Source organism: Platalea leucorodia, assembly GCF_965183815.1.
Source record: "Platalea leucorodia genome assembly, chromosome: 12".
Classification (NCBI taxonomy): Eukaryota; Metazoa; Chordata; class Aves; order Pelecaniformes; family Threskiornithidae; genus Platalea; species Platalea leucorodia.
The window spans coordinates 6,696,781-6,712,806 of NC_138834.1; the positions used below are offsets into that span (position 1 = coordinate 6,696,781).

Consider the following 16,026-nt stretch of genomic DNA (forward strand, 5'->3'; position numbering starts at 1 on the left):
TGTCTCATTTCAAAGATATGATCGGTTACAGCCTGGTTTCACATTAACTGGCCCCTGCTGCCACCTCCAGTGTTATGCTGGAACAGCAATTTGTGCAGCCCTATGATGAACCAGACTGGGAAGGGATCCAGCTGAAAAGAACCTCTAAGAATACCCTGGGTAGACAAGCACCTTTGCCGCACAACCTTGAGGATGGCGCAGGGATGAATCTGCTTGTGCTGAGGCTGCAGCTAATGAAATGCATGTGGAACTGCAGTCACAGAAGCAGGGTTTCTTACTGCTTCCCACAAGACAAGTTCATTCCACCCAGGAAACAGAAGAGGCAGGTTGTGGAAATATTCTTTATCGTATCTATTTCTTTATACGGCTTTCGGTCTTGTACAAAATCCAGTAATGATGGCTACTATGTGACTATCTTGTTCGTATAATCCATGAAGTGATTTTCGTAACTGTACCAAGTTATCGTTTCAACCTACAAGCAGACTTCATAGTCCTTCTGTTTACCTAACTGAAATTTCAAAGGTTTTCTAGACAGCTACAGATGTTAGATATGTCTTTTATTCTTAATGGAAACTTAGAAACCCCAGTTGCAAATGTTGGGAATATGTACCATCATCTAAGCTGTTGCCGGTCCCTTCATCTTGCTTGTCACTACCAAATGATTGTAGTAATACTCAGCATAATTCCTGCAATATATTATATGGATTACTAATGTCTTCAGATAAACTCCATTTACAAGAACAAAAGTTAAATCACAATTTTTTTAGCATTATAATTTATTTCCTAGATCTTGACGTTGGACCCAACCCTGCATATGAAACCAGGTCAGCAGAACCCAGGACACTGTTTTTTCAATATTCCTGAAGAGACTACTCCTTTTTCTCCAGACTCTATGGCGGAGCCCGGATTTTCAAGTCATTGTGACACAGACTCTTTTTCACAGACAAGTAATTCATCTCAGTTAGATGATTCTCCAAAATATCCTGCCAGCAGCAGAGCTGTGCATTTGGACCTCTGGAGAAACCACCCATTCCAAAATGAAAACAAGACCAGCTGTCCCTTTCCAATGGCATATACGGATGCTAGTAATGATAATTTAGACAACACTGAGGAGGAAGAGACACTGACTCTAACTCCATCTTCTGTTACTCAGTGTGCTGACAACAGTTTGCCAGAATGTAGTCTTTCAGTGACATCTGTTGAAGATCCTGTGATAATGTCAAAGTAAGTAATTTTTTTTTCTTTTTTTAAATCATAGAGTTGGTACTTTCATGAAAGAAGTGAAATTTAATAATACTAGTAAAACGAACAAAATCTGTGAGTTCTGTTTGCTTAGAAAATAGCTGGACACTGCTGCTTTCCCCCCCCCCCCCCTTTTTTTTCTTCCGCTTTTCTCCCCCAAAGTACAGATGGCGTATAAATAGAACAGTCATTTTCCACTTCTTACAATTGTCTTTCTTTAGACTGTGCTATTTAATCTTCTTCAGACCATACTGTTTAATCTAAGGCATAACATTTGTGCTCTGTCTTGCTTGGATGTCAAAGCCTTAACAGGAAGGCAAAACAATTTTCTATGTTTTAATGCTTTGGTTATTTCTTTTTATATGTTAAAATAAAAATAAATACCTCCTTCTTAGACTGTATGAGGGACTTAATTTAGGCAGAGAATTTCAAAGTTCTGTGGGGGTTATGTTTTCCTATTTAGAGTCAAATGGTGGGAGAAGCACAGAATTACTGTACTTAGGGGGGGGGGAAAAAATCCCCTATTTGCTATTGAAGCTCTCGTGATTTGCACATGGACAAGCAGCCATGGCATATATTCCCTGTGTGAGGGCTTATGTAGGGGTCGGGGTTTCAAGATAGTTCAGTGCTTGGGTTTTCCTATTTTAATTTTACGTGCATAGTTTCTAGTGCACAGCAAAGGAGAGAAGAGAGCGTAAAGTGCTGTACTGTATTTGTATATATTATTAATATTTGTATTAATGTGAAGACTTCTGTGCAAGCCTTAGGTGTCTGACACCACTGCCTTAGATGACGAAGCTTTCTTTGCTTTAATTTGAATGCAACAAAGTTCTGTAAGAGAGAGATATATGCTGAGTTCATTATGTGTGAATCAATACAGCAATGCATGGTCATGTGGATAGCTGGAAATTTTTTTGTTCTTAATTTTGAAAATAGGATTAGGCAGAACTTGAGGGAAAAACATGCTCGACACATAGCTGATCTACGAGCTTACTATGACTCTGAGATACATAGCTTAAAACAGCAGCTAGAGGCAAGCCATAAAACTGCTGCATCTGAAGATTTGAAGAAAATCAATCAAAATCTTGCTGACAGGTACTGTTTGTCCTTACTTATCCTCTTCCTCGGTTACACAGTTTCTTTCCACTTTAAAAATTGAGTATGTTGTTTAGAATATTTTGAAAAGTTTATGTCACTTCAGTTATGAAGATTTCATGCATCTATGATGCTAATATTTTCCTATTAAATATAAATTTTGTATTATTTAATGCAGCTGCTTAAGATTAGTTTAAAATTATTGTTAAGCAGCAAGTGTGATGTTTGGACCAGAGGACTTGTTTGACCTGGTTCTTGCTGAAGCCAGGATAAGTTTTGCTCAAGAAAGGCTGGCGGGAAGAGGTAGTCCTAAGCAATTTGTAATGGAACTATCTATGTTGTAAGATAGTGCTCGCCCGTCATGCTGGTGAACATCATCATTCTTTACCTTTCATGTCAAAACTACAGATGATATAGGACCAGTCTTGAATTCATTGGTAGCTTTATAAAGCCAATTCGCCAGTCAATGCTCTTTGACCAGATATTGCCACTGGAGCCTGTGTGTCTCACCTATATATTCCGTTAGCTATAGCTTGAATGTTTGCTATATACAGAAGTTTGATGTGATTTTTATATAATCATTGCCAGTCAAAATACATATTGCAAATGTAGACAGCTAAAAAGCTTTGCAAAATTTATGCCCTTCAGAATAACTGAAAAACTGTTTGGGTAGCTGGGATTCTTTTGTACTTACCGTCCTGCACTAGGGTGTTCTAACTGTTAAAAGTGACTTCTGAGCAGTCATTTATTGAGTTAAAGTAGCTTGCGATATGATTTCAGTCATTAATTATCACACAGCGTCATCAGTTAGCTGAAGCGGAGCTCTGCTCTGGTGCGTCTCAGCTGCTTTTGGTTCCACAGCCCTTATGCTCTGAGCCATCTGGAGTCTCTGCACGTGTTCCCAGTTTGCTGCTTGCCCGCCATGAGCACCACAGCCCTTCCGAGCAGAGATGCTGGGTGCTCACCATGGCGAAAGGCTATGGGAGGAGGTCATAGGCACCAAAACTGGTGGGGATGCTTGAGGAAGGAAAGAAGGCTGTAAAATGTAGATATATTATTTTAAAATGTCAAGACATTTTGGTGATCTGTATCTTCTGAATAGGTGTGACCAATTAGATGCGGCTCTGAATGAAGCAAGCGCCCGCATAAAAGCCCTTGAAAATAAGAATAATATGCTAGAAAAGCAAGTGGTAAGTATATGTTCTTAATTCAAGTTGCTTTTTAACTAAAAGAGTAAGAGAATGCATTATTATCAATTATTATCAATAATTCATTATTAAGATGATCTGTGTCTCCGCATCTTTTTATTTTCAACCTTTCTCCTTAATATATGACATCAGCCAATGTGTTACACTGGTGGCTTTTCTAGCTGAGTTCCTTAAGACTCCCTACTTGAATCGTCACTTTTGCTTATGAACAACGTTTCCAGGTTATCGGGGATCAAACAAAGTTTGAGTGAAATGTTGTGATGTGTTTATGATGTCTCTCTTTTTAGTTTTTTTTTTTTTAAATTGATTTAATTACTTTCTCTTTGGCTTCTTATTAGAGCTGTGATAAAAGCAAATCTCATCTGCACTGGGGCAAAAATATTATCTTTCTAAGTGTATTTATACAGTCTTTCTGGCTAGGTCAGACAAGTTTAGCTTATCGCTGCATAGCTGTATCTGTTGGTCAAGGAACAGGACACTTTGTCATGAAAGTTAGACACCTGGAGAGACTAATTCATTCCACCTTTTTTAGACATTTTTCTATGCTGGGAAGCAAGACAATCAGCTGGTATTAGAGGCCCAACCTCTAGATATTTTAAGTCCTATAAAATAGATACATCTTTGGGGTTTTTAGTGTTCATTTTCATTCTTTGTATGTCACAGAAATAAGCAAAAATCTTGTGTAGTTAATGTACAGGTGTACCCTTGTTTTCTATTTAGATTATTTTAGATTATGCTTTGTACTGAAATAAAAATCTGCTAGGTAAGCATTATAATGAATGTTTTTCTCTTACAGACAGATTGGAGAGAACGCTTTTATGCAGTCAGTAATACTTCCAAAGTTTTGCAAGAACGTATTGAAGAAATGCGCACAAATAATAAAGAGAAGGATAACACTATCAGTCGACTAAAATCGAGGCTCAAAGATCTAGAGGAAGCATTTGAAAAGGCTTACAAGTTATCTGATAATAAAAACACAAGGCTAAAGGAAGAAAATAAAATGTTTCAAAACGTAAGTAAGAAAATGGGCAATCGTGTTTACAGTTGCACAGCACATTACGAGTGCAACAAGTCCTGGGTGTTTTGGAAGACTACTCAGAGTTTACCATTGTAAAGTCTTCATGCACATCGAAGAGAACAGAAATTATTCAGCTGACTACTTAGTAGGCGAGGTGTTAGGTGATACTACGGACCTAATAGATACTTAAAAACAATTATTGAAGGCGGCAAGTGTATACTTGATGTGATAACGCTTGTCATAGTCTGTCTCAGGTATTTTATTACTCTGTGCTATTCATTTTATTTGTAGAGGTATTACAGGAAATTATTTTGGAACAAGTTATTTTTTCCTTTCTTAAGCTTAGTGTGGGAATGGACTGAATTTCTTTCACAAGTCATCACAACTTGCTAAACTGTTAATTTTGTGTATGCTTTTAGACTGAATCAAAGGAATTATTCCTTTGATTCTTCAGTAATAGCTTTATGGAATGTTTAAATGGATTGGTAAAATGATGGATATTAGCTGGAAAAGCTACTTCATGCTTTAATTCCTTTTTTACAATTAAAATTTCAAGATACAAAGTCAGCTTTAAAGTCAGCAAGGAATTGTAATGGTTCATTCAGCTCCTTCAGTCTCTTTAGAGATAAATAATTTGAAAATTAGAAATATGTTGTGTAAGTAGCTCTGTCTCCTCTTGTCCTGTCTAACTTTTTGTTCCAATTAGAAGATGCTAGAACTTAACAACTACTACTGAAGTACGCTCTGTACCCCCTGTAGTGCTGCTGCACGTTAGACAAGCAATTCAGATGATTTTACAGCAGTCAACCAAACTGTTAATTGTAGATAGTCTCAGTGTGGGTCTCTGTGTTCTCTTTTGTTTTGTTTTAGCTTTTAGGAGAGTATGAGTCCCTTGGAAAAGAACATGAAAGAGTGAAGGTAAGCACATGCTAGTTAATTAAAAAAACAAATGTGCAAAATATGTGATAATGTGCCGTAGAACCACCTGAGTTAACTTAGGTATTTTGTAAAAGATCAAATGGAAAGATCCATATTTATTTTAACTGATAGCTTCTTACTACATCCTCAGAGCCCGGGAAAAGGAAAAGGAGGGGGTTTGGCATGTATCGTTTTCCACTCAGAGAGAGCAAAAATACTGCAAAATCAGGCAAAGAAATTTAATGGACCTTCCTTTCAAATAGGAAAGCGTATCGAACACATTGTATTCAAGACTGATGTACAGTTACTTCTTTTTCTTTTAATACACTTCTGCAGTTTCTAGGCTTTTTACTTTTCTCCTTATGTGCTTGTAGGATACGTTAAATGCAACTGAAAACAAATTGCTTGATGCAAACACACAGATTTCTGATCTGAAAAGGTAAATGCGAAACTGTCTTACTACTATCTTAACAATATGAAATATAGGCTATGGCCTAAACATTTACTCCTAGATTATGAAGGCTGTCGATCTTGCAAATTTAATTACATCTTAGCAAGCATTTCATGTTGCTTTATGTTACTTTGTACGCGCTGTAAAAATCTTGTTATTTTAGGATATGTGTTTTTTTCTGCTTCCTCGATCACAACATCTTCCAGTGGGATGTAATTAATTGCTTCCTTTCTGGTGGTTGTCACTCAGCTAGCCCAGCCAGTCCACTGCTCAAGCTTTTACTGCTGCAGCTCTCTCCTCAGGAACCCCCATCTTCAGCTAACCAGTCTCTGTTCTGGTTTTCAGGAGCGAGGATGCTGACAAGAGTTTGCTGTTCAAGATTATGGCTCCTAGGCATGAATAAAGGACAGAAAGGTGTTCCATGTATCGAGCAGGAATAATCTCTCCTGTCGATGTCCCTCATGCTACATGGATCTATTTTTTGCCTGGGAGAACAGAAATCCATTGAGCTTTATACTTTCTGGGTAGGCCCTAAGCAAGACATATGTGACCATCAAGGGGTTTAAAGTTAAAAACGTATCCTCTAGTTTGGGATTTCTCAGCCACTCCTTATCCAGGGTGTTAAACAGCCCACTTGCTCAGGAAAGTCTAGAGAGGTGAGAGGAGAGGACACCTGAGAGGGCTCTAGGGCAGGCACTGCAGAACTGTAATGAGGTGATGTTTCACGTCATTCATCTCCCTTTGAGGTTCTTTGTGGGTATGTGCTGTCATAATTTCCGTTTGTGTTTTTCTATGAGCAGCTGAAACCCAGACTGTTAGGAAGATTTTTGTTTGTTTGTTTTAAATGTGTGGGTTTTGATGGTTCTTCTAGAACTGTGGCTACAGGTTTCACCTCAAAATTCCTTCCAAATGTTACTGTCACCAAGCATTAACCTGTGCAGAGGCTTCAGCCAAAACCAGAAAAATAGCAAATGTGATACTTGGGAGATGTCACAGTCCTTTTCTTTGCTGCTCAGATCACCCGATTTTTCCAGAAGAACGATAGAAAGAATGAATAGGAAGAATTTAAGAACGGAATAGAAGGAAGTCAGAACCACTCTGCCTTCAATTTTTATTGGGACTGCTGAGGAAATTAAGGTAGTGGGAAGGACAGCTCAGTCAAGTATTGGTGCTTCTATTTTCTTGCCTGATTCTTGATGCTCCTAGCTAGGGACCATCCCGGACTGGGGAAACTGTAGTGGAAAAGGGAGATTTTTATATCCTGCTCCAAACCTTGTATTTCTGCCCTCCAAGTGCGGAATGCCTAAGATTTCGTTGCATTGCCAAGGGCTGGTTCACTGAAGATGTGGACTGCGGTATGTGTTGGGGAGAGGAAAACCACGTGAAGAGCCTGAGCAGCAGATTGGTGGAGTTACCTGAGTGACACACAGGAGAAGGAGCCACTCAGTAAAATCAGCATCAGGGAGGCCTTAACACGATAAATACATCGTTTCAAGGAGGGAAAATGTTCTTGTTTTGTTTTCCCCAACCCCTTTGAGTTAAATGCTTTGATCCACAGCAATATCTCCTGGTCCTGTCTTTCTAGCTAGGTTACTGAACTTATTTAACTTAGAATTTAAATACATATTTATATACATATTTAGACAGATAAAAATGTAGTAGTTATTCTTGTTCTTCTGCTTCATGTAGGATATCTGAATAAAAATGAGTAAACTCTAAGAAATATGATATCTCTTTTATGTCTTTTAAATTATCTTATAATGCATCTTTGCTATGTCCACATTAGGACAATTTCAAAACTTGAAGCTCAGCTCAAGCAGGTAGAACATGAAAATATGTTGAAACTTCGCCATATTACCGAAAGTCGTTTAAGAACCTCTTGTGCCAAGTAAGTGAATATTCCAACAATGTAAAAAACAGGTCATGTGCATTAGAATACTTTTTAACGTGTTTTGGCTAAAAATGGATAAAGAAGATGGCAGTCCATAGGCTAAGCTGGATTAAACACATGACGTAATCCAGAGACCTCACATGCCAAGAAATTATTAAAAACAAATAAATACTTTGGATAATATATGTGTGACTTGGCAGACTGTCTCTAGTGTTCCTAAATGAGTGTTTGTTGGGTCTCGGTTGCTCAGCTGAATACGGTTTCCCGTGCGCAACAAAGATTTTGGGAATAAAATCTAATAGTCCAATTAGACATTAGAAAATCTAATAGTCCAATTAGACATTAGAGGTTTTCTTTGTGTCTTTATGTCATTGATTTGAAAGGCGGATCACGATGTGTTATGTTTCTAAATATAGTTTGTACAGGTGTCCTGAGAGTAGAGTGGAAGTTCAGTTAGGATTCACTCTCTAGTTTGCATTGTGAATGTACGTTAAGGAAATTAAAGTTGGCCCGTGTTCTGCTTCGCCCCTTTTACGTTTTAAAGATCGGAAAGCTCTGCCTCCACCCTGTCCCTTTTTTTTTTTTTTTTTTAATTTCTTTGTTATGGCTTCTTGGGTGTCTCTCCCAGTTCAGCACTGATGTTGCGAAGCACAAAATGATAACGTAACGTGTTTTGTGGATGTCCATTTGTATATATTGAACAGTAGTATTTGGGGGATCTGATTTTTGATGATTATGAAGATGCAAGTAATTTATGTAGTAATATATTACAAGGACAGATTTCTGTTTAGAGCTATTTTTAATATTTATGAACAAGATCCCTCAACAATGAACAGAAAAAAGGAAGACCTGGACGTGGCAGACCATGTTCATCAGGGAGGAGGATGTAAGAGCCAGTATGGATTTGGAAGTTAATTGGTCCCTAGCTGATCTCAAAGGCTCAAAAAAAGCCTCATTCCAATTGAATGCACAGCAGGAGAGATTTACAGAATAGTAGTTACGGTTCATAGCTTGAGTAAGCAAGGACCTTTTTTCCTAATTATCATCTACTTTCCTGTGTATAAAAATCACATTTTTCTTTTGATATTTCAAAATAATAATACACTCATTGATGCTTATTCGTTAATATTTGTCACTCTCAGGTCATCAACAGCAACTGTTTCTTGTTTGTTTTTTTTTTATTTTGTATGTTTCTTAGTGACTCATAAATGGTGTTAAAAGGAAAGCTGGGGTCAGATGCTCTGAGCTATTGGAGTAATCTACACCAAAATGGTTTTGTTTAATTAGTGGAGAATTACTTATTACCCAAACCTCAGTCTGAGTAAGCAGCAATAAATTACAAAAAGATTTTTGTGGAGTTCTGTATTCTAAGCGTATTGTGTAATTTAGACTGAAACCTCAACATATGATTTTTTAAATTTTATTTTATTTTTACTTTACAAACATGTTTTAAAAAGCAGTTATTTTTCCATGGTATTTACAGGTTTATTATGTATTTGTTACTGTTTCTTTTTGGCTAGAATAAATAACTGGATTTTCTTCATCTTTTTTTCTTAAATTAAGAAAAAGAAAAATTCAAAGGTTTTCATAATTTTGAAGTTTTGGGTTTTTTTTTTGTTTTGTTTTGTTTTTGTTTTTTGTTTGGTTTTTTTTTTTGTTCCCACAGCAAGTTGGCAACTCCTGACGTCAGCAGGCGAAAGTGGTTGATACCAGGAGCAGAGTATTCAATCTTCACCGGCCAGCCTTTGGAAGTCCAGGGAAGCCCAAAAGATAACAGACTAGAAGAAACCTATATTCCTTCTAGGTGAGTTGGTTTCCTTCAGTCTCCACTATGATGTAAAGTTGAACACTTCTAAAAACAGTTTTATCCAGAATTGACTAGATTCATATTTCTAGATTTTGTACTTGTTAAATAGAGTTCTAAAAAAAGTTCTCGATGTTGTAGATGCTATGCAATTCCTTAAAAACGAAACAACCTTCTTCCTTCGTTAACCTGGTATGAAGCAAGCAGCAGCAGCCTTCAGTACCTTCCTTGAAATATCAGAAAGCTTCAGCTGCATCTTGTGCCACCGCCTTTACGCTCTCCGTGTTTGTGTCCAGTTCTACTCTGAGTTTGGACACTGCCTGCTCTGTTGTATTGGATGGGAGCTGTAGCAGTAGGCTGCAGCCTTCCACCAGTGTGAAGCTTCAGTGTGTAATTTAGGGTGTAATTTAGTACTTTGCCTTCTTACTCAGAAGTTTCTAAAGCCTCTGTCAGGACATACTTAGTTCTAAGAACATGTCAAGTCACCAAATTTAACTCATGCTGTTCAACTTTAAATTCTTGAATTGGCTGTAACATAATCCTCTGAGGTTCCTGGCTGAAATTAAAAAGCACCCTTAAAATTCTTGGTTTGACGACTAAGTCTCAAACTAAATTTTTCCAGGTATTTGTTTATTCAGCTAGTATTTGGATATACAAAATAAAGTAAAAAAAACTTGAGCTTTTTTTTCATTCCACCTCCTCGCATTCTTCAAGGCACCATTCTCCTCCTGAAAAAGACTCCTCACAAGAAGACTCTTCAACAAACACAACAGAAAAGAAAGAAAGTGAGATGTCAGAAGCACCAATTATAAAAGCCTTTAAAGAACTTGAAGAAGGAAGAGCATTTAAAGATTGGGGTACACAAACAGAAAAAGAAGACACGTCAACTAGTAAATTTTATTTTTTGTATTCCTGAACTTGTCTTTACTGGCTTTTCTTTGTTTGCATGTCTTTTGGTTTTGTTCTTCTCAGCATTAAAGGCCAGCAAGCTTGAGTGATGGGTTAAAAACAATTTTAGCATGCAAACTTCTGGAGTTTTCCTAAGAAAATTCAAAATTATATATAGCTAAGTGACTTGTTTAAAATAGAGGGAATGCAAAGGTTGCTATTAGGTCTCAAGCTAGGGAGTAGTTAATGTCCTTTTTCTAAGAATATCTCAGTATTTATCAACAGTTAATGGAGTCCTAACAAACCTCTGGCTGGCTGTACATCCATCTGAGTTTTGTTCTCATGGTGGTGTATCCGAATGTTATTAAGAAAGCTGGCATGTGTACTGTAGGACTGCACTGAGCTGTTCTAACAACAATGATTTAGGAAGCCTTGTGATAGAAAACACTGAGTCTTTCTTAAACGGTTACATTCTTGGTTCAGGCAGGTACTCCAGCCCTCTTTCCCAAGAGATGCTTTTGTTCCGCTTTCCACTGTCTCTTTACTAAAACAGAGTTATTTGGCATCATTTCTCCCCCATGCGCTGTAAAGGATCCTTTTTCATGAGTTAAACCATCCGTTTCATGAATATGATGAGCAGGAAGCGAGACTTGAGCAAAACAGCACAAATATGTTGACGTGAGGCAGACCAAGTGCAGTCTCTGTACAGTAAAAGCTGAGTACAGGAGAATATTTGTGAGTTCTTGTATTGAAAAAGACTGATTAATATAATAACTTTTTCCTTTTAATTAGAAACATCAAATCGACGTCAAACTGTTGGGTTTGTCGAAACGTCTTTAGTTGCTAACCGATCCCCAGAGAAAGGTAAAGACCAGTACAGACCGAAACGGTACAGCTCCCCGTCTGGCCAGAGGTCATCGTCCCTTCCTCCTTCAAACAGGAAATCCAATACTCCAAGTAAGTGCTCTGCTGAAGTTTGGTTTGTGTTACTCAAAAAGTAGAAGCAAATAATGAAAGGCTGCTCTAGAAGAAAGAAAAACAAAGATAGGTTTTTCTGCTCTATTCTAACAGATAGTCTGGAAAAAAAGCTTTTCTATAATCATAGAAAATGTGAAAGTTCTAAGTTTATTTTCATTTTTCTAGGTTGCGATGCACTTTTCATCTAATTTAAACAAACATGTAGACAGCTTTGAAAAGCATTCTTTTAAGATGTAATCATCTGATCACATGAGTGGGAGCTACTGCAGTGGGAGAAGTTTTAGGTGGTTAAACATTCTTTGTCTTTTGCAGCAAGAAGAGAGATAATGTTGGCACCAGTGTCTGTCACATACAGCCCAAAACGATCTCCAAAAGAAAACCTCTCTCCTGGATTTAGCCATTTGCTTAGCAAAAATGAAAACACAGTGACAAGGTACGAGTCTTGTGAATGCAACTGTGTTCTGATCACGACTATAGCAGCAGTATGTTTATGCAGGCGTAATGCTGCTGTTTCTTGTTCGTTAAAAGTCCTAGAAAATGAGTCGTGAAGATTTCTGAATATAAAGCTAAGTTTTGCGTTTTAAAATCTGGCAAGAAAAGTCTAGAATGATTTCCGTCCTTAGCATTCACCAAGATGTTGGGTTTACTATTGACACAACATTGGTCAGTGACAAAGAAGTTATAGAAGAATTGTTCTGTGGAGTAAGTCCAGATCTACGCGCCGCTTATCAGGAGACATAAATAAAAGTTGAAAGTAGTATATACCTACCTGTCATGGCTCCTGCAAGCATGTTAAAAAATACATAAACTTAACTTTCTGCTAACTGTACTAGATACTACGGTTTCTATAGAGATCTTTACTTGCCAAGGCTTGTAGCGTTTGAGAACATACTTAGCTGCGAGATTAAAATGTAGTAGGACACGTGCATGAGGAAGAAGGAAGGTCTAGCACCACTCTGATGGTTCTTGAGGATGACAACAGGGGGGCGCAGTGTGTTTGGGAGTGACAGCCTGGCCTGCTTCTGAAAGAAAGTCACATGAATGAGGTATTTTGGTGTGTGCGAACAGGAATATATTGGGGTATGGTACTATGGGCAGTAATCAGAAGACTTGCAATACCTGTGGGATAGAAATTGTTTTATATTTATTTAACCAAAAGGTGAAAAGGTAGAAAATATTGTATTGCTTGATACGTGATCTCTAGCAAGTAATTGTGTGCTTCCTGCTCTGTAGATTTGATATACTTCTGGATGACCTGGAAACTGGTCCTACATCTACTTTACAGCACAGTAATCCAAGAAAAAGGCTCCAGTTCCTCTCACTAGATGATGTAGAAGGTAACCTGTCCAGGGGGGGAAACTGTTCTTTATTTTTTTTTACCATAATTTCTTCCACATTGGTAACAGCTGCTTAAATAGTAAGCTGACACTTCACTCTATGAAGTCCAGCTTTTTAAAAATCCTCTAAATCTTGTCTTATTCCTGTAGACAGAGAAATAACATTCATGCAGTATTTTATTTTTATGTATATGTGTGTGTGCACAAACACAATGGAACAACAAAAATAATTAAATTGATAAAGAAGGGCAATATGTTTTCCTATGCTTAACTCAGTTACAGAATGCATATCTTAGTAGGGTCTATATTAAGATGTACGTACTCAGTCACGCTAATAAAATTCTATTGCTAAACATTGCATTACAGATAGCAAAGAGCAACTATGATAAAGCCAGTTGTTTCAGATTTTTTTAAATGATTGGTTGAACCAAATCTTTTCTCACTTTGGTAATCCTTGTCACAATGTTCTGCTTTTGTTTTTATTAACGTGTTTATTTAGACTATTGTTTTCATGACAACTAGTCTACTTGGTGATATTTAGAAATGTTGTACCAGTAAAAGTAATTCCTAATTAGCACAGTACAGTAATCTGTTTGCTAACCAAAAAATACGCTGTGTTATAAAGATCACTTGAAAGATGACCCATACATGTGTTTTGCATTCTTCTGGGAAGTCTGCTTAAGGCAAGCTAATGAGGCTTTGCTGGTCGCTATCCTCAGTTTATAGACCTCCAAGATGACACTGCTTTTCTTGTTATTAGTTTCTTTTTCTGTCCTATGTAATAATTTCACAGACAATTACAAAACAAATAAAAAGACCCCTGTTTTGTTGATAGGAAGGCAGCATTCAGGTGTCAGACACAGCTCTTGTGCTGAATCCGTCAATACTGGAATGAAGAGAGCGACAGCTTGGGACGAGAGGAGCGTAGCACAAAAATATGAGCCAGTGCTATCACCTTGTGAGGGAGACTTCAAGTACGCAGCAAGGATTAAGACTCTGGCTGAAACAGAGAGGCTTTTTGATGAGCTGACTCAAGAAAAGCAACAGGCAAAGACTATTTTTATTTTAAAGCTGTGACAAAACGTAATTGTTGTATGAGAGGTGAGGGATATAGCCATATACCTGGGCAATGCATGGCTGAAATTCATGCACAATTTCTAGTGTTACCCTAGGAACGTGCCATTATCATTCCCTGCTCTACTTCCCATGCTCCCGTCCTTTTCTGTCCCTAGCGTCATTAAACACAGCGTGGGTGGAAGGGTTGGAGTGAATTTGCTTTCTTCCTTAATGGACAATGCTCTAAATCAGCCTTTCAAACAAGGAAGGTTATTCTGGCAAGAACGAGTGCTCTATTCAAAATGATCCTTGAGAGGGTCTGCTTATGAATGATCGCTTTTCGTAGGATCACAGAATCCCAGGTTGGAAGGGACCCAAGGCTGGATCATCTGGTCCAACCTCTCTAGCACAATCTAGACGGGATGGCCCAGCACCCTGTCCAGCTGAGTCTTAAACGCGTGCAGCGTAGCGGAGTCAACCACTTCCCTGGGGAGATTATTCCAATGACTGTTCTCCTTGTGAAAAATCTACCTCTCGTGTCCCATCGGAATCTCCCTGGGAGTAACCTGTACCCGTTACCCCTTGTCCTCACCATGGGACTCCTCGTAGAAAGGGAGTCTCCCTCTTTTCTAGCGATTTTGTATGGCACAGTATTACGGTAACATAAGTTAGTGTTTAAGAACAGGACTGGACGTGTATCTGTAACCTATGCACCTCACCTCTCTTTTTGTAAGATGAGTTAGGCTTATATTGGCTCTTGAAACTATAATTTACAGCTGAAGTATTTTCTGTTATTAGATTGAGGCTGCATTGAGTCGAATACCTTGTTCTGGTGGAAGAATGACCTTGCAAGCAAGATTAAATCAGGTGAAAAAGCTTCTACGTATGACTGTTCTCTTAAGTTGCTCTTCCACAATCTGAGAATATATAGTGTAGATGAAAGTTCCGCTATATAGTAAGCGCGATTACTAGGGGAATTTTTCCATACCACTGAGAATTGTTCCTGAATGTGGCTGAATTTTGAATCTGTGTGAAAGATGTTCTCTATTCTCTAGACTTTACTGCATTAGAAGATAATCGGGAAGTTGCTGCAAGTTAATTATAAACACACTGACTCGCTATGTGAAAGGTGTGAGTCTGAATAATTTGTATGCAAGTGATTCAGAAAAGAATAATTAGCCCTGCAAATATTTGATTTCCGCCCCCACTGCCACAAACTGACAACTTTCTTGTGTGTGTGTGTGTGTATATGCACATAAAGTATGTGTGTGTATACATATATATACATACATACTACCTAGTGTATATTCTGCATAAGGCTGTTTGTATCTTCTATTTTTTTGTACATGGGATTAATTTCTCCAAATTACTGCAGGAACAGTCCGTTCTTGCGGTAACACTGAGAGGCAGCTCAAGGCAATATGTTAAGAAAATGCAGTGACTATGAAAGAGATCCCTGAAGCTGTAGAGAGGACGTTGTGCTGTAGAAGAAAGTGCAAAGTTTTAGTTTTTGCTTGTTTGGTTGGGTTTTGTCTGCTTGAAAGTATAAAGAGGAAAATAAGAAGGCGAAATTAAGTAGCGTAGGTGGAATACAGGAGGGTGCCGCCTTCGGAAAGCTCTGCAGACTTTTAATAAAAACAAGTGTCTCAAAGTTGTGTTTTAGAGGTCTCTGTGAAGCCTACGACTTCAGCATTTCCTAAGTTGTAATCCCAGGGCTCGTTATCAATTTATCCATTTGAAAGTAAAAGTGCATTCCAGTAAATCAATGCTGCCCCTCACCACAGTGGCCAGCTGTTTCCTAAATGGGGCTCCCTAATTATCAGCCTGTCCTAATTCCTGTCAAGTTTCTCTCATGGAGTTTCCTAAGTCACATGGAAAAAACCAAAATACCTGAAACGGTTTTTAAAAAAGCCAACAACCCACAAATACACACACATACATAAAAATAATATGAAAAGTTTGTAGGTCTGGCTCTAGTTTTTGAGTGCTAACAGAACGCTAGTAATGTGTCAAAAAGGATACCGGTTGAAATAGGAATAATAGTGGTTTCTTCATTTTAGAAGGGTCATTGGATTATGTTGTATGTTATTAAATCCTATTTTTTTCTTTCTTTCTTTCTTTCTTTCTTTTCTTTAACTGT

At 37.9% G+C, this 16,026-nt stretch overlaps 1 protein-coding gene across 4 annotated transcripts in view; it reads left to right on the top strand.

Annotated features, from left to right (window-relative positions):
• The window catches only part of MPHOSPH9 (M-phase phosphoprotein 9), a 33,381-nt gene that overhangs the window by 15,089 nt on the left and 2,266 nt on the right, over window positions 1-16,026 (top strand). For all 4 annotated transcript variants that reach the window (XM_082325030.1, XM_082325029.1, XM_082325027.1 and 1 more), the window contains 14 exons: window positions 788-1,224; window positions 2,179-2,337; window positions 3,440-3,527; window positions 4,342-4,557; window positions 5,434-5,481; window positions 5,856-5,920; window positions 7,719-7,820; window positions 9,490-9,627; window positions 10,342-10,517; window positions 11,308-11,472; window positions 11,806-11,926; window positions 12,727-12,830; window positions 13,666-13,877; window positions 14,685-14,753. In XM_082325030.1, coding sequence (XP_082181156.1) covers window positions 788-1,224; window positions 2,179-2,337; window positions 3,440-3,527; window positions 4,342-4,557; window positions 5,434-5,481; window positions 5,856-5,920; window positions 7,719-7,820; window positions 9,490-9,627; window positions 10,342-10,517; window positions 11,308-11,472; window positions 11,806-11,926; window positions 12,727-12,830; window positions 13,666-13,877; window positions 14,685-14,753 — 2,100 coding nt within the window. The remainder of the gene's footprint in view (window positions 1-787; window positions 1,225-2,178; window positions 2,338-3,439; window positions 3,528-4,341; window positions 4,558-5,433; window positions 5,482-5,855; window positions 5,921-7,718; window positions 7,821-9,489; window positions 9,628-10,341; window positions 10,518-11,307; window positions 11,473-11,805; window positions 11,927-12,726; window positions 12,831-13,665; window positions 13,878-14,684; window positions 14,754-16,026) is intronic.